Source organism: Lissotriton vulgaris, chromosome 9, assembly GCF_964263255.1.
Source record: "Lissotriton vulgaris chromosome 9, aLisVul1.2, whole genome shotgun sequence".
NCBI lineage: Eukaryota > Metazoa > Chordata > Amphibia > Caudata > Salamandridae > Lissotriton > Lissotriton vulgaris.
Window position 1 is genome coordinate 1,061,774,153 of NC_141697.1, and position 25,357 is coordinate 1,061,799,509.

General features: G+C 45.0%; 1 protein-coding gene across 2 annotated transcripts in view; it reads right to left on the bottom strand.

The window, feature by feature from the left end:
* ARL6IP5 (ARF like GTPase 6 interacting protein 5) overlaps window positions 1-25,357 on the bottom strand; it is a 134,033-nt gene that overhangs the window by 75,163 nt on the left and 33,513 nt on the right. Inside the window, exon 1 of one of the 2 annotated variants that reach the window (XM_086939031.1) lies at window positions 12,041-12,389. The exons of the other annotated variant lie outside the window; for it this stretch is intronic. Coding sequence (XP_086795157.1) covers window positions 12,041-12,216 — 176 coding nt within the window. The 5' untranslated portion in view covers window positions 12,217-12,389. Of the gene's footprint in view, window positions 1-12,040; window positions 12,390-25,357 lie in introns of those variants that run through there. 2 annotated transcript variants of the gene reach the window in all.

Here is a 25,357-nt window from a genome sequence, read left to right on the forward strand (position 1 = left end):
ATAAAAAAGATGTATCTGATTTTAATAGATCTATACATGCATTAATGAAATGTATGAAAAATGAAGTTAATATGATGTAAGATTTGGACTTCATAAAAGAAGCAGCAGTCAGTCTATCATTTATAAGTTCATTACCTGCTTGTACAGATATTTTACAAAGGAGTAAAGTGCTGCGATTCATGGGGAGAGGATCATTACTGAAAGACAAGGCTGGATCTGTCACATCAGGTTGCAAGGAAGGACATCATAGTATGTGACTTGGGATGGAATAGAAGTATAGACACAAATATTGCGTTGCGTGACAATACCTTGGATTGTCATGCCTATATAGAAATACAATAGAAAAGGCATGAGCACTCCTGTGTTCATGACTATTGTAATATATTTTATCCGTTTTAATTGTGTGCAATAGGATATCACCTTCTGATCATAGGCGTAAGAAAAAAAGTAACAATGCATTTTCTACACCAGGGAGAGCGTCCCCTAGTCGCACTACTTCTGTCCCAAGAGGGGATGTAAATAAGTTATTCAAAAGTTTCAATTAAAATGAATCCAAAAGATGCTTGTTTGATTCTCTAAAAAGTTACCTTTTTAATTAAGTTCAACGACGATGAAATTGAATACATTCCAGTTGTTTCCATTTACATGCAAATCAATGTTTAAACTTTCAAGTTTCAAAAATTCCAATGCATTTCAGGCTGAATGTCCTTCTTCAGGGGATATGTAACCCTGTGGGGAAAAGGAAAGGTGAAATGAAAACACGGACTCAGGTGGGTCCACTGGATTAAATAATTAACTCAATGTACATCACCAAGATGTGCAATTATTTCTGTGAACATGGGGGAGTTACTTGGTATTCTGATCATTCACTTGTTTTAGCATCATTCACCACAAACTCCCTTTACCCATTAACCTTACAGCACAATTGTGTTACCTAGCACCTTCCAATGACAAGGTCAAAATCATTGCATGTTCTTGTGATGTTAAGAACATCGAGTTACATATCTCCTGAAGAAGGGCATCCAGACCGAAATAAATTGCAATTTTTGAAACATGAAAGTGTAACACCCTCTCCCACAGGATGACCTGCTGATCAGCCTCCTTATGCCAGAGAGCTTCAAAGAAACTGCCATCTTTAAAATGCGATGTGGTCGCATAGGGGACATAGTGACCCCAAGGGTCAATAGCCCATTGGGTACAATCCTACACTCCCCTAAATTCAGTATTTAGGGGAGTTCCTGGCACCAGAGAAGCAGATCCTGATGAACTATGTAGAGGAAGGACATGAAGAGTCATGAAAGCAGAAGAGAGCACCTGACCTGGTCACAGCCCAGTAAACCTGGCTGCTGTTCTCCGCCTAATCTGCGCCAAGGATGACACGTCCTGCATCTGCTCCCTGAACCTGGGAGTACTGCCTGCCTTTAATAAAGACCTAGACCACCTATGAACAGCGGACCCGCTCAAAAGAAACTCCAAAGAAAAGACTCTTAGGCCTCCGAAACTGCCAAAACTCAACACCTGAAGCCACAACTACACCCGCCGCCTCCGACTCGAGCTGAAGTGGGCCACCAGTGCCAACAAGGCTCCCCATTACTCCACAACTCAATCGTGGTTTAACCCCTCATAGACTCCCAAACATCTCCTGCAGCCTCTGCACAGAGGCCCCCTCGACTGCTCCTGGGAAGAAAAAAAACAGGTGCATAAAAAACCCTCTGCATCCGTCGCCCCCCAGGTGTCCCTACATCCCGGAGCATCACAAGTCTTCACAAACTCCCCCACCTCCATTTATTCACCTTGAATGGTCATCCAGGCAGCCTATTTTCGCAGAGACCTATCTACATAGAAACCTATTTGGGGTCCTGACACTGTTTGCAGCCTGCACCCTGCCACCCTCACGCCACCAAATCAAGACCAAATCAAAGTTTGTACCTATATTACCTACGGATAATATGATAGACTGCTTTTGTAAAGCTGTCACACAAGATCTCTATAGACATGAAGATAAAGGTCAGAAAAACAGAAAGGTTTTAAGGACAATCTAAACAAAACAGAAAGAGCGGCACTTGTGAAACTCACTGGCTATTCTGACGTAGCAATAAAAGAGGCAGACAAAGGGGGCAACATTGTCGTAACGGATCTGGAAATGTATACCAAAGAAATCGATACACAATTGATTGAAAATGACACATACATTACAGATTTGAACAATCCAATGAGAGAGGTAACAACACTCATTGAAAAGACGTTAAGCTTTTATCTTCACTCTGGCTTACTATAAGATATGGAATACAAATATATGTTAAATTTGTCACCGCGAGCAGTGTGTATATATATTTTGCCAAAGATTCATAAGAATCAAACCACAACGCCGGGGAGACCAATCATTTCAGGAATAGGGTCTCCCACTGAGAAAATCTCAGAATATATAGACATCTATTTAAAACCAGTGGTACGAGGTTTGCCATCCTTTATAGAGGACACTAAAGATCTGCTAAACAAACTTGAAGATTTATCATGGTGTGACGACTGTACCTTGGTCACACTAGATGTCTTTGCTTTAAACACTTGCATCCCGCAGGCAAGGGGTATGGAGGCTTTGACATATTTTTTGTCAAAATGCAATGTAACACTCTATGAACATGCACAAATGATTCTAGAACTCACTCGTTTAGCCCTTGATAATAACTATTTCCAACAAAATGGGAGGTGGTTCAGACAAGCATCTGGGGTGGCAATGGGAGCAACATTTTCGCCATCTTTTGCAAATATATACATGGGCTTTTTTGAAGAACAACATCTGTGAAAGAAATGCCCCAATATTTTGACAGGTTCGGTCATATTTTGGGGGTGTTTCACAGAGGTTATTCTGACGATATGGGGGGGGGGGGTTGATAAGGATTCCCTTTCTGATTTGATCAAATACCTGAACAACAATGACTTTAACCTGATCTTCATACATAACAGTGACAAACATCAAATAGACTTCTTGGACATAACGCTATATGTCCAGGGAGACAGACTGGAAAGTAGACTGTATCAGAAACCTACTGCATGCAATGCACTATTGCATGCCAGAAGTGCGCATCCAGCCAGACAATTGAGAGGTATTCCACATGGTGAAATGACAAGACTAAGAAGAAACTGTAGTGATGACAGAATATTCCAAGAGGAACTGACAAAGAAGAGAAATCGATTTATCACTCAGTCTGACAGTCTAACTCTAGACAGAGCACAAAATAGGATCAGGAACACCAAACGCACTGATCTTTTGATAAACAATAGTAAGAAATGAATGAGAAAAAGAGAGAAGATTGCTTTTATCACATCATATAATGCACAAAGTCAGGATATTTACAAAATATTATACAAACATTGGCACCTTCTTAGATTAGATTCTAGCCTAGATAAATACATCACTCCGAAACCACAAGTGACCGACAGCAGAGGCAGAACGCTTAAAAATATATTTAGTCCGTCTATGCTAAAGAGTAGTACAGCAGGGCAATTACAGAATTGGTTACCAAAAAAGCCGGCTGGCTTTTTTAAATGTACCACGTGCAGTATTTGTCAATTAACTATGGACCAAAAAATATATATCTATAACACAAGACAGACTCATCAAATTTGTCAATTCATGAATTGTAACATCAGATTTGCTGTCTATTGCATTGTATGCCAATGCCGCTTGATCTACATTGGCAGTACAATTCGACCCCTTAAAGAGCGTGGTCAGGAACACATTAGGGCAATCAGGAATAATAACAGCAATTATCCTCTAGAGGCCCACTATAACAGTACACATCAAACTTCAGAAATACTGAATATCAGGTTTCATGGAATAGCAGTAGCAGAGGCAAACCCGAGGGGGGGTGGGAGGGGGGGGGCGTACATGAGCCCTCAGGAAAGTAGAATCCAGGTGGCTGATTCAACTCAAGGCTGTTGACCTGAGAATTAATACAGACTGGGAATTACATGTATTCCTACAGGACTGAGTCTCTATAGATTACTGTATAATTTATTTGTGTTTAACATCTGTCTATAGCAGATGACGTAGCATGTCTGATGGAAAATTTGAATAAGAGCCATCTGCATATGTGTATACTTCTATGTTGCAGATCGAGTTGATTTCCAACAAGTGAAATACATGGTTTTTGTATGCAAAACATAAATAATTCTAGGGGCTCTATATACTATAGTGTCATCTAATAGGTACTTATAATGTGTGTAACAAGCAAATTTTATGAAAATGTTTCTGCTCTACCCCGATTATTGCATTATGATGTATGAAATGTGATTTTATTTTGTCTGAAAATCTTTAGGATATTTCTTTCTATATGCATACTCTTTCTTTGTTCTAACTTCTAGCCACTTACTACTATATTTCCTTTCCGATCTGTCCTTTTCATCTTTAAATTCACTATATAAGAGGTCACATGAATGAGAAGATATGCATGTGCCTGATTATTAACACTTTTCTGGTGAATGAAATCCTACGAGATCACATATTTTAGATAAATATCCGTTTATATATCTATACAAATATATATCGATGTATAGTTGATTTTTTTCATGTTTGGAGGTTATTAGATGTCAAAGTGTAAGATTATGGGGTTTGTTTGAATAATAGTGCCAAAGAAATGACTTTCATATTTCTTTGCCAAATAAATAGTTGAACTTACGAACTGTTAAAATAGAAATGCTTTCATTCTGTAGTACTTCCAAAAGGGAGCAGATATTCCTGATCTTTTAGAGTGGTAAACACACCACTTTACTACTGCGTCACATGGCATATCAGGTGACCAAGCAAGTATACCACGTATGGCTTTCTTTTTAACATGGAGGGTTTTAATGTTTTTTTCGCATATAGCACGGTTAGGACGTGACGGGGTAGAGGAGAGAACGGGTTCTCTTTCGATAAGTTGCTTGGCGGCTCAATACAAGGGTAGCTTTTTATGTTAAATTTGGCTGCATGTAGTTAATTTTGCTGGAACGACTAAGGGCAACAATTTTTGTTTTTAGGTCGGAACTTATCAGGGTTCCACATATCGTCTCTCCAAAGTCTAATTAAGTTCATCATATATATTTTAAGGTGAGTTTTGCTTGCAAAAACAAGACAGAATTAATGATGAGTTTTGGAATAGAAATACATATGTGTTTGTCTTGTTTGTAGGTGGATTCTGATAAATTTTAGTCCTCGTGAAAATTATGCTACTCCCACCTTTTTTACAAGCAGGTGGTGAGGCTAATAGGAATTAAGTTTACTCGATAACTATATGATTTTAGTTATTTTCAGTGCTTTAATAATTTTAGGCATTCATTGTGGATATATTACATCCCGTGCAACAGTAGGGAAAGAGTTGGATGCCGAAGGGGTAAAAATTACTATTTCCACTCCAGTCTGTGCAACAGTAAGGAAAGCATTGGACTCCGGAGGGGTAAAATTCACTATTCCCACTCCAGTCCAGGTAAAGCGTTGGACTCAACAGGGGTAAAATTTACTATTCCCACTCCAGTCTGTGCAGCAGTAGAGAGGGAGTAGTACACTTCAAACAAATAACATATTATAACAACTATTAATTAATCAAAAATGATATGTCAACTTAAAAGCAATTAAATAAATTACATAATTATTACAATTTTGAATAATTTGGATTGATAAAAACAAATTATTAATTTAATTAAAATGCCACACTATATTCCCACAAACATAACAGCCAACAATTAAAATGTATTTGAAATAAAAAAAGTATAACACAATTAACATATAAATAATAAACGAAACAGTCATAAATGAAGAAATATTTTTCTTCCTTATTATTTAAATAACTTCCCTCCCTTATCTCTTACAAACACAACAAAACACACTAATATATCACCCAAAAATGTAATTTATTAAATAATTTATAAAATTATCAATACTTTAAATATTTCAATGAAAGTTTATAATCGATGAGCAACTTCCCACCCTATTCGTCTACAAACTGAACAACTCACACTTAAAATGTAAATTGAAAAATATGATAACTATGCAATGTACATAATTATCAATTAAATAATTAATAATACATTAATAAGTAATTATCAATAAATTATTTCTTAACTTCCCACCATGTACCCCTACAAACATAACACACTCCTAAAATATAACTTGACAAATGCAATTATACAATTTATATAATTATCAATTAAACAATTAATAATAAACTAATTATATACTTAATTAATTTCCCACCCTTTAGCCCTACACACCCAACAACCAGCACCCACAATATATCATGAAAAATATAATAATTACACAATTTAAATAATTATCAATTAAACAATCAATAATAAATCAATAATTAATTATTTATTAATTATACTTCATTAGCTTCCAACCCTTCGTCCATACAAACCAAAACAACTGCACCTAAAATATAACTTTTAAAATAAATATATTATACTATTTACACAATCAATTAAATAATTAATAACAAATAATTATTAATTAGTTATAAATAACTTCCCATCATGTACCTCTGCAAACCTCACAACCTGCTACGACACTATACATTACAAATCTAAAAATAATTATAAATTACACACTATTTAAAAAATATTAACAAGAATACAAAGAATTTATAACATATACAGTTAAAATATAAACTAAAATACATAAAAATAATTAATCAAACGATATTTTTTTCAACTATATTTTTGTAAATGATACCAGCAGATATTTTTGACAATATTACTTACCTTTAAAAAAATCTATATTTTTGTAAATAATATTACTGCATCACGAAATGTATGCATACAATATTGAAAATTTGATATTTGTGAGACCCAATATGTTTTACTCTATATTGTTAACTCAATATTTTACCCAAATTCCAGTTCAATATGTGTAGGCAGGACACAAGTCGAGGGTACACGCCGACAGACGGTATGTACCCACTCTTTTGACAGGGTGGACGCCATCTCCTCTGCCAAGAAGTTGGGCCCAAAAGAAATATGCTGGACTCGTTGGAATGACACCAGGATGCAGTCAGCAGTGCCTGCACATTGCCTGCTTTCATTCTGAGCAGCAACGTACAGGCTAGGGGGGCTTATCAGATTCCAGCTGGGCCCATAAAGGCCAAAGTTAAGGGGCCTCTTTTTTTTTTATTATTTTTTTTTTTAAACCTTTATTGACATTTAAACCAAATACAAGTATGGGCCTACAACCCCGGGGGCCGGCCGCTAAGCAGTTAGATTAACAGAGAGCAATTTTAATCACATGCAGCACCTCGGGGAGCAGAATCTCCATGCTAGCGTACTCTTGGCCACTAAACAGCACAATTAAATAAACAGGATATCAAAGGTTTTCATTTTATAATATAAGATGGAAGGATCAGGTGCCGAACAATTTCCCAACAGCGAAAATGACAGGCAGAATAGTAAACGTGTCAACAGTAAACAGTAATCGATCAAATCAATGGCGCTGAAACAGGAGGTTCAGGATGTGAAGGAATATTACGGTCAATTCGCGCCTGCAGTCACCTGCCCTAAGACCCAAAAAACATCACGAAAATTGAGGCACAGATGAAAAAGCAGGGATTGATACCAAAGGAAACCCACTGCACTGACCCAGGAAAAGAAAAAGACAAAGAAAGATAAGAGAAGAGAAAAAAGGCCATAGAAACAAAATAAAAACGAAAGATCCCCTCCCCCAACCTCCCACCCTGCACCCCTGCAGATGACTATGGCCCCCCCCGGCAGTGTGCCTGTCGCCCGAGAACCAAACCCGAAATATAGAAGAAGAAGAGAAAAAAGGAGAAAGAAAGTAAACCCCACTCAACGGGGAAGCGGAGGAGGGCGATAGTCTATGCGCTCCCGGTCTCTCCCCCCCGCCCTATCAAAGGGGCCCCCCTAAGCCAACACAAATCAAGTTGTCCACCATACAAAAATACCCCGGGGGGAACCACAAACCCCCGCCCCGGAATCCGTCTGTTGATGAAGCAGTCCCGTTACCAATAGATCCATCGTAAACGATTCAACCCACAATCTCAGCCTTGGCCCCGTCTAACAAAGTTGCCGTGTCCCTCGGATAAGAAAAGCCACATCCCCGGAAAGTCAAAGTTCACACAGAAGCAGCCGGAGCTGGAGTCAGCAATTAGGAGAGGAATAGCAGGTCCCAACGCACACAGCTTGCACCAACAATGTCCCTCCCCGTGCCCGAAGCCAAGCATCGTTCCATCCGCCATATTGGGAGACCGATTGGGGAGGGGGTGCGAATCGTTCCGACACAGATCAAAGTGTGGGCCAACAGTGTCCAGGATGGGGGAAGCAGTGAAATTCTCCGATAACTGTAGGACCGATGTTTCCGAGAACGTAAGAGAGTCACCTATCTCAGCACACACGATGAATTCCGTTTCTTCGGGGGCAGGCACAGCTTCCAGCACCGGGTCCAAACACACCAGTAGGGCTTCCAACAGGGGGCAAGTCGGCTGCCGGGTCTCAAAGAGCAAGTCAGGACTCGGTCCCGGTCCTATGATCCCAATTGTTGCCGACAGCCAATGATTGACCTGGGCCCTCACCATCGCGTGAAGCGCCGCAACTTCCGCCATTACCATCCGCAAGGAAGGGCCACATTGAGTCAGTTCCGCCGGGTTCCATACGGCCGCAGGAATAACGATCCCCACGGAGAGGCTCCCTCTCCGGGGCAGGATACGCCGGAGCAGAAACAGGCCGTGAGGGACGGGCCAGCAACATGCAGCAACGCGCCGCGGGACCCCTACCCCGGGGCACCAGCGGTGCTAGTGCTGGGCCTCCGGGCCGGGGCCCCCCGCGACGCAGCACCGCGCACCACCCGTCGCCTCACCTCAGGTACAAGGGGCCTCTTTTTGATTGAGTATCATGGCTGGCAGCTGTCTGGGGCATCACACCTGGTTCCAAATGCAATGGAGGGGAAACAAAGGCACACAGCTTGTTATCACTTCAAAGGTATTTAGGAGAGACGCTCTTTTGACTTTGTTTAGTCCCTGCATGAAAGACATATGCATGCACTGTAAGAATGTCAGATGTATTGGTTTGTCCCAGAATCTACGCAAATAATCAGCATAATGTGTTCAATATTGTAATACGGTCAAATGCACTCATAACAGACCTGCTAAACATATGTGTGAGGTCTTGAGATCTGTTGTCACTTCTTGTGCTGTTACTTGCTGTGAGGTCATGATTGTGAAGTCACTTCCTGTAATGCCATGTGTGATGTCACATGCCGTGATGTCACTTGCAATCTGCCTAACTTTTTCAGTACCCCACTTCTATTTTTAGGACTGGTGCCCTGAGTGTAAGTGTATCAACGTCATCCCTACAGTAGAGTATGGGAGTGTTTATCGAGAGATGGTTGTGTTTTTAATGCACATCTAAGGGATAGAATATCTTCATACTTAGCATCCTTACAGGTACTGAATCACAGTTTTCTCGAAGAGGAACAGTGGCAAGACCTTAGACCTATCATTCTGTAATCTGGGGAAGGACATATTAGAACAGCTATTTCTGAACCAATACATAGGCAGATAAGGTTATCCCTAGGACTAGGCATGAGTGAAGGAGGCAGTTCCGATCCCCATTCAAAATGCATGATAGAAACAGTGACTTCATTCGGGATCAGATCATTATGCACACCAGTAATTCTAACATTCAGGACAAACTCTGGGTCAATGGTGAATCCCCATTAAAAGAAGGGGTTGCTTTAGCCAAAAAAGCAGAACTTACTGGCAGGTGTGCAAAGGCTGTATTAAAAGAGCCTAAAGAGGTCAAATTAGTTAATTCTTTAATTGAAAAAAGGTAAGATTAAAGAAAAACACCAAAGGGAACAACATGAATGTTGATAATAAGGAAAGGAGGAGTGAAGAGAAAACTTACACTAAGAAAGCCAGTGAAAACACTGTTAGGAAATGTTATCACTGCGGATCTTCTTCCCACCTAGCTGACTTTAAAAAGTGTCCCGCTAGATTTAAAAAATGTACCTCTTGTGGTTTAACTAGGCACTTCTCCAAGGTATGCAATAGGAAAAACTATAGAGGCAATCCCATCTTTGTAGCCACTTCTAACAACGAAGCAGGAATGGTGGAGTTCAAGTTAAGTTTAATGCAAAAACACCATACACATCTGACCAGCAGCGTAGATCAGTTCAACTGTCCCAAGATAACGTTAGCATAACGGTAAAAATGGTGTACCTTAGAATGTGGAATGTTGGGGTGACCAATGGGGATAGGAGATAAGGCATCGTAAGACATGTCACGTGCAGGTGAGCTTCAGTCAGTTATTGTTGCGTGCCATGTCCATGGCACGCGGCAGTAACTGCGGTCGCAAACGGCACGCGGCAGTAACTGTGGTTAAAACATACATAGCCAGATAAGGTTATCACTAGGACTAGGCATGAGTGCAGGGAGGCAGTTCCGATCCCCAATATCAATCCATACTACTAATATTATAAAGAGAGAGCCCAAACCTTTGAGGTGGGTAAGCTCCGGAACCACAGCGCCAATCGGAACACCCAATACAGCATTGAAAGAGACAGTATCAGCAGATGGACATAGGCTATACAGCAGCCCACCATATACATTACAAGGGGAAAAGAAGAGTAGGGGCAAAGTAGTCTGTTGTGGGCGTGTGCGTTGTGCTGGAAAGCGATGGGCGTGTGCATAGAGCAATGGGCGCGGCATTCGGCAAAAGCCTGCTGGATTATACCGCTTGCGAGAAGCGTTCTGGGTGGGACTAGCGTTCCAATACGAGTGGACGTTGCATTTAGCATTGTTGTGGGCGTTGGCCGTTGACGTGATGTGGGGCGTATAAGTGGCGTCGGCTAGAGCGGACAAACACGTTCACGGCTGGAGCCGACACAGTTCACATGTTGCAGTGGCGTCAGGTGGAGCGGAGAAACACGTTCGCGGCTAGAGCGGACACAGACGATCCCATATTGCATGAAGGACAACAAACCATACAGCACACGCTCACCTTCAGCGCAATCCGAAACACGGCTTTAGAGCGGACGCATTCATCTGCGGGTGCTGAGGCGATACAGCGTAGCAGCGGCGCGAAAGCACATTCCACAGACTGCTGTTTCACACAAGCACAGCATCGCGGGGCCACTGTCAGCCCAAGGGACTCAACAGCAGCCACACGCGCTAAACGTTGGCGCTGAAGAGGCACATATCACTGTGTCGAATCCGGCCACTGGCTGCACAAGCGGAGGCACATGTTCGACTGCAATGGACACCTACCGTTACCGTCTATGCACAGCTCAACTGGACAGGTAAAATATGACGTCCTATATAATTGCTAAACATCCCCGGACAACGTCGGGACGGGCCGCTAGTGTTATATATTCTATGACAACCTTCTAGCTCAATAGTTGTCATCACTCCTGTTGTAAATATATTGATAAATCCAAAGCCGGCAAGAAATTCTAACCTGGGCCTGTGCTTCGTCTGCAACCCTGCCAGGAATAATTTCAATAAAAATCTAACTATTGCACCTTGCCTGCATGGTAAGTCATCTGACCATTCAAACTCACACAGAACCAGGGAGACAACAGCGATAGAGCTTCCTGTTCTTTGGCGTCACTCAATCAAAAGTTTAATATTTTGTGTGTTAGTTTCAGGGTTTCCTGTCGAGGGTTTATTTAGGGGGAGGAAAATGTAGCGTTTGTAAACTTTCTATGACTGGGTGTAACTGTATCAAATCTCCGAATGTTTAGGATCGAAATAAACAGTTTGTTCGACAGATGTCCTATTCAAGATACTTGAACTTTCCTGATGGAAAAGGGTTTTCTCTTCTGCACGTCTACAGTGTTTTGATTAGTGTCTTGTATTCATAATAAACTCCTGTTTCATTAAAGAGTTAAATACCACATGTCTACCGTTTATAAGTGCAATATAAATACACATCCTGCTGACTGGCTCTCTCATCCGGACACTGCTAGCAGCACTCCCTAGTCCCAGCAAGTACTGTGGCCGCCATGTTTCGGAAACTGCAAAATGCTGCGTGCGGGCTCGAAAAACACACTCACCCTACCAATGCGAATACCACGGCCGCCACTACCAAGTAGTTGGTCTGGTAGTAAAGTAGGTTGCTGACCACCCGGTTGTTCCATTTGGAGACGTCCTTGAAATCTGGCCGTGCGAAACGGTCGGATCCAGGGAAGAAGTCATCCCAAGCGCGGAGCGGAGCCACCTGCACGTCCATGTTTCCCCCGTGGCAGTGCTGACAGACTGTAATGGACTCAGCTGAGGCAGCCCACTCAAATTACTTTTGCGTTTCTCGTCAGTGGTGCCACTAAAAGCAAGAGCGGGAGGTCAAACCTTCCCGCAATGAACTGCACGTTGTCTCTTTCACATGTGGATGTTAGCACAATGGCTAACTATAGATTGCACTCTGATTTATTCTTAGGCCGACTTCTGTCACAAAATCGAAAACGTAATTAAACGATTCGTTTACAACAGGCTTCCTACGTGGAATGGTCTAGAATGCTACCACTCATATGGAGAGAATGCGGCAGGAGCCTCCCTGTTGACTTTAGTGGGCATGGTGGAAAAAATGCGCGTTCCTCATAACTTAGCCACTAGCTAATGAATCACTGAGTGAGCAACAAGCATGTGGATACAATTCATGTAAAAGAAAATGAGCACTCCGTGACATTCATAAAAAAAACGTACATACACCAATGATACTGTTTAAGATTATATATACACATATATGGCACTGCCCCTTTAGAAGTTTTATTACATGTGCGAATGCGTCTGGTAAAATGTCAGGAGTTACAGCAGGAGGAAATGTATGCTGAAACGGGCCTGGGTTATTGGAAAATATATGCAGATCCAATAAATCCACTTCCTGCATGTTTTTCCAAACTCTGGGTCAGGAAATGAAGATTACTTGTAATTCATTGTTGCATTGTCCAGTAACTGGGCTGCAAATACCAGCTGGAATCCGTACCTCCACCTTCAATTATCGTCTGGCTTGTAATCGGGCCCTTATTGGTAAAATAAGTCGCTCTACAGGCACCCAGAAAAGATACATTGACATCTGCCTTCAATGCTATTCCCAGTTTTTCCAATGGAAGCCTATCTCTTTGGAAAAAAAATCTTAATTTCCTTGTCACTTCCAAAACATGCTTCTAAGTATCAAGAATTTGTTTAAAGAATTTACAATTACCGCCGAGGTGGGAGACGGTTTAACTAAGCCTAGATTGCCTGAAAATACAAGATAAGTTTTGAAAATACTGCACCTTAGCTTAAAAGCAAGCAGAATTGAATGACACAGGGAGCAAATTCTACCCCATTTATTTTTCTCCAGACAATATCGACTTTCTCCTTCCATTTCCAACAGGGTTCAGCCCAGTCTGAATAAACCAGTCTAACTAGTTAGAAGGTTAATTCTTATTAGGAGCCCTTATACATCCTCAAGCCTAAACAATTTCCAGTTGGAGTTTTTCTCTTCGAGAGATACAGGAATAATGTCTACAATCTTCTAATTCAAGAATCAAGCAGCCGCCCTTTTTACCTGGAGGAAGTATAGTTAATCACAAAAAGATTTGTCTTACTGATTATGGTAAATCTTCTTGATATGATGTTTGATGTCAATCAATCAGTCATTTGTTAAGCGCACTACATACCCGCAAGGGTCTCAAGGCGCTAGGGGGGAGGTGGGGGCCACTACTAATCGAACAGCCGGGTCTTTAATATCCTCCTGAAGGTCAGCAGGTTTTGGGTCTGTCGTAGGCTCAGTGGGAGGGTGTTCCATGTCTTGGCGGTGAGGTGGGAGAAGGATCTCCCGCTGGTGGTTGTTCTTCGGATGCGCGGGACAGTGGCAAGTGAGAGGTCGGCGGAGCGTAGCTGGCAGTTGGGGGTGTAGAAGGAGAGCCGTCTGTTGAGGTAGGCTGGGCCGGTCTTGTGGAGTGCCTTGTGTGCTTGGATGAGGAGCTTGAAGGATATTCTCTTGTTGACGGGGAGCCAGTGCAGGTTTCTCAGGTGGGGGGTGATGTGGCCGTGTCGTGGTACATCGAGGATCAGTCGTGCCGAGGCGTTTTGGATGCGTTGTAGTCGATTGATGAGCTTGGTCGGGGCTCCCGCGTAAAGGGCGTTTCCGTAGTAGAGTCTGCTGCTGACGAGGGCCTGGGTGACTGTCTTTCTTGTATCTGTTGGGATCCAACTGTAGATCTTGCGGAGCTTGCAGAGGGTGTTGATGCAGGAGGAGGAGACGGCGTTGACTTGCCTGGTCATTGAGAGCGTTGAGTCGAGGATGATTCCCAGGTTGCGTGTGTGGTCGGTGGTGGTCGGGGCTGCCCCAAGTGCTGTTGGCCACCAGGAGTTGTCCCAGGCTGACGGGTTGGAGCAGAGGATGAGGACCTCCGACTTGTCCAAGTTCAGCTTCAGACAGCTGATCTTCATCCAGTCGGCGACAGCCTTCATTCCCTCATGGAGGTTAGCTTTGGTGGTGATGTGGTCCTTGGTGAGAGAGAGGATCAGTTGAGTGTCGTCGGCGTAGGAGATTATGTTGCAGTTGTGCTGTCAGGCGACGCGTGCGAGCGGGGCAGTGTAAATGTTGAACAGTGTCAGGCTGAGGGAGGATCCTTGGGGTACGCCGCAGATGATCTCGGAGGCTTCGGAACGGAACAGGAGGAGGCGCACACTCTGGGTTCTGCCGGAGAGGAAGGAGGTGGTCCATTCCAGTGCCTTGTCTCGGATCCCTGCGGCGCGGAGGCGTGCGCGTAGTGTGCGGTGGCAGACGGTGTCGAAGGCGGCGGAGAGGTCTAGGAGGATGAGTGCTGCAGTTTCCCCGTTGTCTAGCAGGGTCCTGATCTCGTCGGTGGCGGCAATGAGGGCGGTCTCGGTGCTGTGGTTGCTGCGGAACCCTGACTGGGAAGGGTCCAGGATTCTGTTCTCTTCCAGGTATCGGGTTACCTGTCTGTTAACGATCTTCTCGATGACCTTGGCCAGGAAGGGGAGCAGAGAGATGGGTCGGAAGTTTTTGAGGTCTGTTGGATCTGCCTTGGGTTTTTTGAGTAGGGCGTTGATCTCTGCGTGTTTCTAGCTCTGTAGGAAGGTCGCGGTCTCAAGGGAGAGATGGATGACGTTGCGTAGGTGGGGGGCAATGGAGCTGCTTGCTTTGTTGAAGACGTGGTGCGGGAATGGGTCTGACTGAGAGCCGGAGTGGATTGTGCTCATGGTCTTGATGGAGTCATCGACGCTCACGCTGGTCCATGCTAGCAGGGGGACATGGTCGATGGGTGTGCGGAGGGTATTTTGTGTTGCTGTCTGTTGGGGCTGTCTGGGTGTTGAAGCTGCCGTGGATGTCTGCTATCTTGCGGTGGAAGAAGGTGGCGAGGGAGTCGCACAGGGCTTGCGATGGCGGGATGTCGTTGGTGTTGGTTGGAGAGTTCCTTCACAATGTTGAAGAGCTCCTTGCTGTCGTGTGCGGTGTTGTCGAGGCGGTCTTTGAAGGAGGTCTTCTTGGCAGCCCTGATGAGGTGGTGGTGGTTGCGGACAGCGTCCTTGTGTGCTGCGTGGCTGTCTGGAGTTTGTTCACTGTGCCATTTCTTCTTTAGTTTCCAGCAGGCTTGCTTGGAATCTAGGAGTTCTGGGGTGAACCAGCTGGCCCTCTTGCTGGTGTCTCTGGGGAGGGGTTTCTTCAGCGGAGCAAGGGTGTTGGCGCAGTCCTCGATCCAGCGTCTGAGGCTGTGGGCAGCGTCGTCGGTGTTGGAGGGTTCGGTGGGTGGGCTGAGAGCGAGGTTTGCATGTAGTTGGTCTCCAGGGATTTCATACATATAAAGAAAGCAAACACAAAGAGATGATGGACGGAGCGTTGAAACCTTTCAGACACTCACCCCCAGTCACACCTGGGTTGAGTCCATTATCATTCTTTTGCTCACTTTGCCACCTCAGTTTAGACCCAGCTATATGCGAATCAGTTTTAACCCCGTGCCTCATGGGAACAGTCCAGCCGGAACTGCCAAGCCAGGTCTTCCCTGAACCGGAAACAAGCTTCCTGGGACTGGTTTCTGGGTAACACCCTTTATCAACCAGGCTAGCTTGAATCCAGTGGCAAAGTGAGCAAGGGACCCACGTCTGGGCATACCCTGCTAACTTAGGTCAAACAAAGTAAACCCAAAGAGATGAAGGACAGAGCACGATAACTTTTCAGACACTCACCCCCCAGTCACAGATCTGGGTTGAATCCATCATCATTCTTTAGCTCACTTCGTCACCTCAGTTCAGACCCAGCTATATGCAAATCAATCTTGACCTTATGCATCATGGTGAGCAAAAAAACGATGGATTTAGGCCCAGATCTCTGTACTTGGGTGAATGTGTGATATTGTTCTGCATTCTGTCTATCAATTGTTCTTTGTGCATTTGTCACCCCGAGTGGGACAGGTATGCCCAGACATGGGTCCTGTGCTCTCCATGCCACTAGAATCAAGCTATCCTGGCCGATGTGAGGTGAAACCCCGAAACTGGTCCTAGGATGCTTGTTTCCAGTCCAGGGAGGACCTGGCCTGGCAGTTCGGGCTGAACTGTTCCCATTGGGGGCATGGTCAAGACTGAATTGCATATCGCTGGGTCCAAACTGGTGTGGCATGATGAACAAAAAAGGATGGATTTAGGCCCAGATCTCTGTACTGAGGTGAATGTATGACATTGTTCTGCATTCTGTCCATCAATTGTTCTTCTCGCATACATATAAAGTAGACATGATCAATTTCTAGTGGATATACATAAAAGGAACTGGTCTAAGCATTTTCAATAATATTAAGATCTTTAAATGCTCTATTTTGCATCTCAACCAAGAAATTTGAATTCGCATTTGCCAATCTTACATGCCCTCTTCATGAACCTCCTGCCTCTCAACCAGTGGCGGCAGGTGACATTTGAAATTGGTGAGGCGTAAAATTGGCGGTGGAGAAAAGTCCATATCTTATTGTCCTGTATTGGCACCCGCTCTCCACTCAAGGCTGACATAACAAAAGCTGTATAGTGTCCCGCGTTATGTGCGACACCTTCAGCCAGCCCAGTCTATTTCAGTCAACAGCACAGCATGCTTGATTTTTTTATTTTACATTTTGTGTCTTAACAATAAATGACACCGGTGAAAAGGTGGAACCCTGCAGCCAGGGGCGACGCATACCACTGCTGTGGGCATGAGTTATAATTCCGGATGCAGGCTGGCTGCGCCCAGCACAGGGTATTAGTCTAGAGGAAGTAACTTGGCAGAGGTTTGTGTCGCTGCAGCGCTACCGGCTAATTCTTTAAACAAATAAGTGTACTGCGAGCTCTTCAACGTGATTTAATGTTGCAGCGGAACATAGAGCCCCATCCTTTCAAAGACATTATTATTCATTGAATAAAAACCACTTTATGAACCGCAAGATGAGTCGACATACCACAATCACCACGGGCACCTTAACGGCGAGGAGCACGAAAAGGCTGTTTATCCAGATTACACATTCCCCTCAGTTTCCACACCCGCGCCCCCGCCCCCCATCCCCCCATCAGTCTCTCACAGCCAGTCACAACGTTGTGATTGGTCTGAGCACTGTGGTTTGGCACTCAGAGTGGGACTGTGGGCTGGGTGCCTGGGTATGTTCCCTACCCTGGCTGTAATGCAGCCTGGGTGGAAAACATGCTAAGTGTGCATGAATGTTTGACTGACCCGAGAAGGCTGGCCAAACATTCATGCGACCGTAAGAGAGTGCCACCACTGTTCCAGTGACGTGCAGCCCCACCCCTAACCAGGGGAGACACAGATGGAAAAATAAAATGATAATAAGATTCAATATTATCATTTTATTTTTCTGTTTATTAACTGCTCACAGTGCGGTGGAACGACGCTCCTCTGCCATAGTGGAGGAGCCGCCCCTGCCTGAGATTTGACCTGAACAACTAGCCCTTCAGCTGCTTGCAGGTCCCACATAATTAAGACTGATTATTTATATCTCAATGCCTGCAATATGAACATTTGTAAAAAGAACTGATGATGAACGGAATGCTGAACACATCAAACATACACTCCCAGTCACAGATCTGGGTTAAATTCATCGCTTTTTTGCTCGCCATGACATTTCAGTTTGGACCCACCCATATGCAAATCAGTCTTGCCCCTTCTCCCCATTAGAATAGTCCAGCCTGAACTGCCAGACCAGGTCCTCACTGGACCAGAAACAAGCATCCTAGGACCAGTTTCGGGGTATTACGGCTCATCAGCCACGTCAGCTTGAATCCAGTGGCATAGCGAGCATAGGACCCACATCTCGGCATATCCTTCCCACTTAGGGTGACAAATGCAAAAAGAACAGATGATGGGCAGAATGCTGAATAAATCAAACATTTACCTCCAGTAACAGATCTGGGTTAAATTCATTGCTTTATTGTTCGCCATTCCATTCCAGTTTGGACCCAGCCATATGCAAAGCCCGACGCTGTTCAACATCTACATGGTACTGCTCGCCCAACTCCACAACCTCATCATCATCTCGTACGCCGACGACACCCAGCTGATCCTATCCCTCACCAAAGACCCCCTTGCTGCCAAAACCAACCTCCACGAAGGAATGAAAGCCGCCGCCGAGTGGATGAAGAACAGCCGTCTGAAGATGAACTCAGACAAGACAGAGGTCCTCAACCTCGGCTCCATTCCCTCAGCCTGGGATGACTCCTGGTGGCTGACCGCACTGGGAACAGCCCCAACACCCACCGACCACGCACGCAAACTGGGGTTCATCCTCCACTCTACCCTCTCCATGACAAAGCAGATCAATGCCGTCTCGTCCTCCTGCTTCAACACCATCTGCATGTAGCTTCTACCCCCCCACCCACCCAGCGCCTTGAGACCCTCACGGGTGAGTAGTGCGCTTTACAAATGTTCTGATTGATTGATTAATTGCAAATCAATCTTGACCCTGTTCCCCATAGAAACAGTCCAGCTTGAACTGCTTGGTCCTCCTTGTACTAAAAACAAGCATCCTGGGACCGGTTTCGGGGTTTCAGCCCTCATCAGCTAGGCTAGTTTGAATCCAGTTGCATAGCGAGCACGTGCTCACCAGGCCATTGGAGACAAGAATAAGAAACCTATAACAAGCACAGCAATGTTTACTAGGAGATGGTGCTGTGTGTTGTTGCTGAAGAAATAGAAACAAGTACAGGCAAACAAAAATATCTTGTTTTTCTGATACTTTTTTTGAAGAATTGATGACATGAGGATTATGCAAAAGATGTTTGTAGCCAGACCTAAAAAGAATATAAACTAAAAGTGACACGTTAAAAAAAAAGTATTTGTAGTGCTTGTGGGCAAACCCAGTCAATTAACTGAGTGGCTATCTCCGTTACACATTTCAGAATATACAAAATATATCACATACAATGTCTACTTTGTATTTGTTGTATTGAAGTGAGCGTCTGCAAGAAATGGTGTAGATACATTAAACCGAAGGGGTGCACAAATGGATAAGATACACAGTTCAGATAAAGATCATAGTGCGGTTGCCGTTGATGACGAGTGAGGCGGATAAGTCTTTGCAGAAGATCTTCTGTTTAAACAGATAACAGTTATGCAATTACCACTGGTACTACATTTTTATAAGGCATGATACACAACAAGACTTCTAGGTGCCGATATTTTGCGTTACTACCGGGTATTTAAGAAACAACCAGAAGGGAAGTTACTGTAAAAGATGATATTTACAACAAGGGGTGGTGAGGGACAGAGTCTCTGAATTAAGCAGAAAGCTCTCACCCAGTCAAGAGATCAGGGCTAGATCAAACACCGTTTTTTAGCTCACTGCACCATCCCAGTTTCAGAACCGGGCTGTATGCAAATTAGTCTGTTCCTGCCTGTCCCAGTGCATGATGGGAACAGGGCAAACCAAACTACAAAAGCCAATTCTTACACTGGGAAGGAAACAAGCTCCCGGGGACCAGTTTCTGGCATTACAGCCGTCTTCGGCCCGGTTTGCTTGAATCCTGATGGTGCAATGAGCAAGGGTCTCACATCTGAGAATACCCTTCCACGCTTAGGGTGGACAAAAATATTTACAACAAGGGGTGGTGAGGGACAGAGTCTCTGAATTAAGCAGAAAGCTCTCACCCAGTCAAGAGATCAGGGCTAGATCCAACACCGTTTTTTAGCTCACTGCACCATCCCAGTTTCAGAACCTGGCTGTATGCAAATTAGTCTGTTCCTGTCCCAGTGCATGATGGGAACAGGGCAAACCAAACTACAAAAGCCAATTCTTACACTGGGAAGGAAACAAGCTCCCGGGGACCGGTTTCTGGCATTACAGCCGTCTTCGGCCCGGTTTGCTTGAATCCTGATGGTGCAATGAGCAAGGGTCTCACATCTGAGAATACCCTTCCACGCTTAGGGTGGACAAAAATATTTACAACAAGGGGTGGTGAGGGACAGAGTCTCTGAATTAAGCAGAAAGCTCTCACCCAGTCAAGAGATCAGGGCTAGATCCAACACCGTTTTTTAGCTCACTGCACCATCCCAGTTTCAGAACCTGGCTGTATGCAAATTAGTCTGTTCCTGTCCCAGTGCATGATGGGAACAGGGCAAACCAAACTACAAAAGCCAATTCTTACACTGGGAAGGAAACAAGCTCCCGGGGACCGGTTTCTGGCATTACAGCCGTCTTCGGCCCGGTTTGCTTGAATCCTGCTGGTGCAATGAGCAAGGGTCTCACATCTGAGAATACCCTTCCACGCTTAGGGTGGACAAAAATATTTACGACAAGGGGTGGTGAGGGACAGAGTCTCTGAATTAAGCAGAAAGCTCTCACCCAGTCAAAAGATCAGGGCTAGATCCAACACCGTTTTTTAGCTCACTGCACCATCCCAGTTTCAGAACCTGGCTGTATGCAAATTAGTCTGTTCCTGTCCCAGTGCATGATGGGAACAGGGCAAACCAAACTACAAAAGCCAATTCTTACACTGGGAAGGAAACAAGCTCCCGGGGACCGGTTTCTGGCATTACAGCCGTCTTCGGCCCGGTTTGCTTGAATCCTGATGGTGCAATGAGCAAGGGTCTCACATCTGAGAATACCCTTCCACGCTTAGGGTGGACAAAAATATTTACAACAAGGGGTGGTGAGGGACAGAGTCTCTGAATTAAGCAGAAAGCTCTCACCCAGTCAAGAGATCAGGGCTAGATCCAACACCGTTTTTTAGCTCACTGCACCATCCCAGTTTCAGAACCTGGCTGTATGCAAATTAGTCTGTTCCTGTCCCAGTGCATGATGGGAACAGGGCAAACCAAACTACAAAAGCCAATTCTTACACTGGGAAGGAAACAAGCTCCCGGGGACCGGTTTCTGGCATTACAGCCGTCTTCGGCCCGGTTTGCTTGAATCCTGATGGTGCAATGAGCAAGGGTCTCACATCTGAGAATACCCTTCCACGCTTAGGGTGGACAAAAATATTTACAACAAGGGGGCAGTGAGATAAATAACAGTGATGGATCAAGCCCTGATCTTTGGACTGGGTAAGAGTGGTCTGCTCAATTCAGACACTCTGTTCATCACCACCCCCTTTTGTAAATCGATTTTGGCCACTATAGGTGTGGCAGGGTATACTCAGACATGAGTCCCTTTCTCACTGCTCCATCAGGATTCAAGCAAGCCGGGCCGAAGACGGCTGAAATGCCAGAAACCGGTCCCCGGTAGCTTGTCTCCTTTCTGGTAAAGAATTGGCTTGGTAGTTTAGTCTGCCCTGTTCCCATGATGCACTGGGCCAGGGACAGACTGATTTGCATATAGCCAGGTTCTGAGCTGGGATGGGGCAGTGAGATAAATAACGGTGATGGATCAAGCCCTGATCTTTGGACTGGGTAAGAGTGGTCTGCTCAATTCAGACACTCTGTTCATCACCACCCCCTTTTGTAAATCGACTGTAAAAGATGAGGTTTTACTTATATTTTATTTTCAAAGAAATTAAGAGACTCCACTTCCAGCTTGTTAGGGGGGATTCCTCCACACTGTATTGGCCTGCTTGGCACATGTATGGCCTCCTTTAGAGGTTAGTTTCAAGGATGGAGGTTTAACTAGGTTTCCAAGCGCCTGAAATAGGTGAAAGGTGTAAAAAAGAAAGCGCCAGGCTGTGAAAAAACTTAAATGCCAACACAGCGAGTCTACTAAAAGATATCTGGAGGATAATTTAAACCAAATAAGACTCCTTCAAGCTTTGAGACAGGGTCTCTTATTTTTAGGCCAACAACAAGGACTGTAGTGTTTTAGGCCTGCTACAGTGATTGGATGGGAAACTCTTGAATGGCGGCCAAATAAAAGGTGTTACACTAATTATTCATTCAAATTACGTTATGTCGGTCAATTGACCATAAAAGTTCAAAGGAACATTTCACAATCATAAAACATACTATTATGAAATGTAGCATGCTGCACAAGAGTACATATAATACAAGCAATAGTAAAGTGCAAAAGATGATGACTCGTCAGTTCATTCATATACAGAAGAGAGAACTGTGCATCTATTGCATATACAAATTAAAAAGGTATCAAACGTATCAAAATAAAACAATACAAATTTAGTATTACAGCATAATTGCAACAACAATAAACGTTAGAGCAAGGTCCGCAGTGAAAGATTTAAAATACTTGATGTTGAGGTGCTTGAGGACGGGTCTCCACAAGTCAAGAGTTATGACAGTCTGTTTCTGATAATCCAAGCCAATAGCAAACATTACTCTCCTGGTAGTATCGGATTTGAGGACACTAAGAGCTGTTGGATGATTTGTAAAGCCTAGATTGAGACTTAGAGGACAAATCAACGTACGTATAGTTTTAGTACAGCATGGGGAAAATGTAAAGAGTGCCCAGTGTTTTCAGTTTTGTTCATGCAATGTTTAGCAAGGTTTACAGAACAGGGAAGCTTAAGTTGAGGTTGTCCATTCAACAGTAAAGGCATGAAAAGGTAGTATTCCTAATCTAAATTTGATTTCGCCAAGGGTGGAAAAATATCATTCAAAAACACCTCAAATTCTGGTGAGGGTTTATGGGATAAAAATAGATCAGAGAGTGACCCAAAGGTAGTAGAATGATGCCATTGAATCACAACATAGTCTCAGTATGTGTTTAGGACTCGGACCGACGGCTGGCTTGCCAGCCGCAAGTCGGAGAATTAATGTCTTTCAGTGGGTGCTTTAAACCTGCCTCTCTCCTCGTCTCTCCTTCATTGGCTGGCTTCCTAAACGGAGGCCAGCCATTGGAGGAGAGAGGTGTCCCTCGAAAGAAGCTCCGTCTCTTTCGGATTCGGGGGCGTGTGTGTGCTGTTGTTACCACTTTTTAGCCACACCCCTTTTGGGGACGGCCAAACACGCCCCCGAATCCGAAAATTTCGGACGCTTGCGGCTGCCATTCCCCCCCCCCACCCCACCCCACCCCCCCCGCAGTGAAGGTGAGCGACAATTTATTCTGAGGTCTGGTGAGTGTTTTGATGAAGTATTTGCAATTTGAGTGGTATTTTACATGCGCCAGGGCGGCTTGACACTCAGCTGGGGAAGTAAATGTAAGCAAATTAAAGTGTTGCTGCAACATTTATAATATTTCTGCCGTGGTCTTGTGGAGCGCTCCTCTCTTGCCGTCTCTTTCCAGCTCTGCTGTACCTCCTTTCCTTCTCACCCCGCCCGCTCCCTTTTCCTTACTCTTACCCTCCTTCTGCCCACCTTTACTGCCCCCTTCCGCCGCCTGGTCCCTGGAAACAATTAGCAGTTTTCACGAGCCGCCCCAGTGTAAGCTGGCAATCTGTGGGGGACGGGCACTCTAGCAGCTCCAAGAGCCTAGGAAAGCGAGCGGCGCCCACCCGCTGGGGGCTCACCGCTCCACACGACGCAGTTCCGGCCAGCCAGGAGCACTCACAGGCCGCTCCCCTGAATCTGTGCTCGTGAATGTGAGAGCTGCCGCAGCTCCGATCAGGGCTGTTCATACGCCAAAGGACCCCCGCATCCACCAGTCAGGGGATCCCCAACAATCAGGCTGCCGCACCGTTGAGGTGTGTGGAAAGACATATCTTGGGCGGGATAACCTTACTAGGCCTGGTATGAATATCATCAGGGCAGGACGATGAAAGAGAGATGAAAACATTTTTATAATTGTAATATAAAACTGTCCCGAATGCCTCCCATCACACCGCGCGGAAGAGGTGTCGCTGACGCTTTGAGGGTTATTTTCAACTTGAGACAGGCCGGTAATGAGTCACCTACCCCCGACTTCGGTATGGGCGCCCTTCAAGTCAGTCTTTGAGTGACAGCTGCTTACGTTGTGATCACCTGAAAGTGAACAATTGCCATGAGATGAATGGCCTTGGGGCAGAGAAAGATTAATCCACGGGGTCAGACACTTACCGAGGCACCGCGGGGCGCTGAGAGGGAAGACCCCTTCGGAGATTGAACACAATGACTTTCAGCTACCACCCCCACCTTCCTGTGGAGCTCGGAGGGGGTGCAGTCTGTAAATACTGAAGAGGCCGAAGGGTGGAAGCACTGTGACCAGACGCACCCAACGCTGCCCTTAGTCGCGAGGGTCTTCGTACATGCATTTCACCTTGAGCGGCAGAGCGCTCAGATTACTGGCGGGCCCGGACAGTCCTTAACTAGAGACCCCATCCTGGCGAGGAGACCGCGCGGCCGAGGAGTGCTGATGCCGTCCGTTTCTGAGGCAGGACCGCCGAGCAAAGCCCCTCTCCATGGTGAGTTGTCTCCCGGACCGCCCTTCTCCGACAACTCCTCGGGTTGGGGAGTGAGGGACGCAGGTGGGTGCTGTGGTCGTAGAGCATTTTAGAAACACAGTTGACATTTTTTGTCTACACTTCCGATATTCCACTGGTTCACAGGTGGCCCCGAGGTCAAAACGCCACCTTGACAGCTGAATTGTTGAAATGCTCTTACACCCAGGGAGAACTCACACCGTCACTCGTCGAACATTGGGTTCCTATCAAGTCCCGATGCATTTTGCTGCTGGTAGTTTCTCCTTATGAAGGGGCGACATCCAAACTACAGGTACCAGAATGCAAAGCAAAATGGGACGAGGGGATCCACTCCTGCGGCAATCATTTAAATAAAAAAGCGACTATTCGTTTTCAGAGAATACTAGTACTCACCAGACCTCCATACAGGGATAGCAGCGTCACGTTTTCCTTACATTAGACCATGTTATTACCTTTGCCAATATCGGTTTTCCCAAGCAGATTCTATAGGCTTTCCTTGTACATTGACATCCCAGGGAAACATCTGAGTCTGTCAGAAGAGGGCCCCCAGAGGGCGACGACAGGTTTCCAAGAGACGCAGGGAGTCTCCCAGTTTGCTAACAATGGTGGGGGCT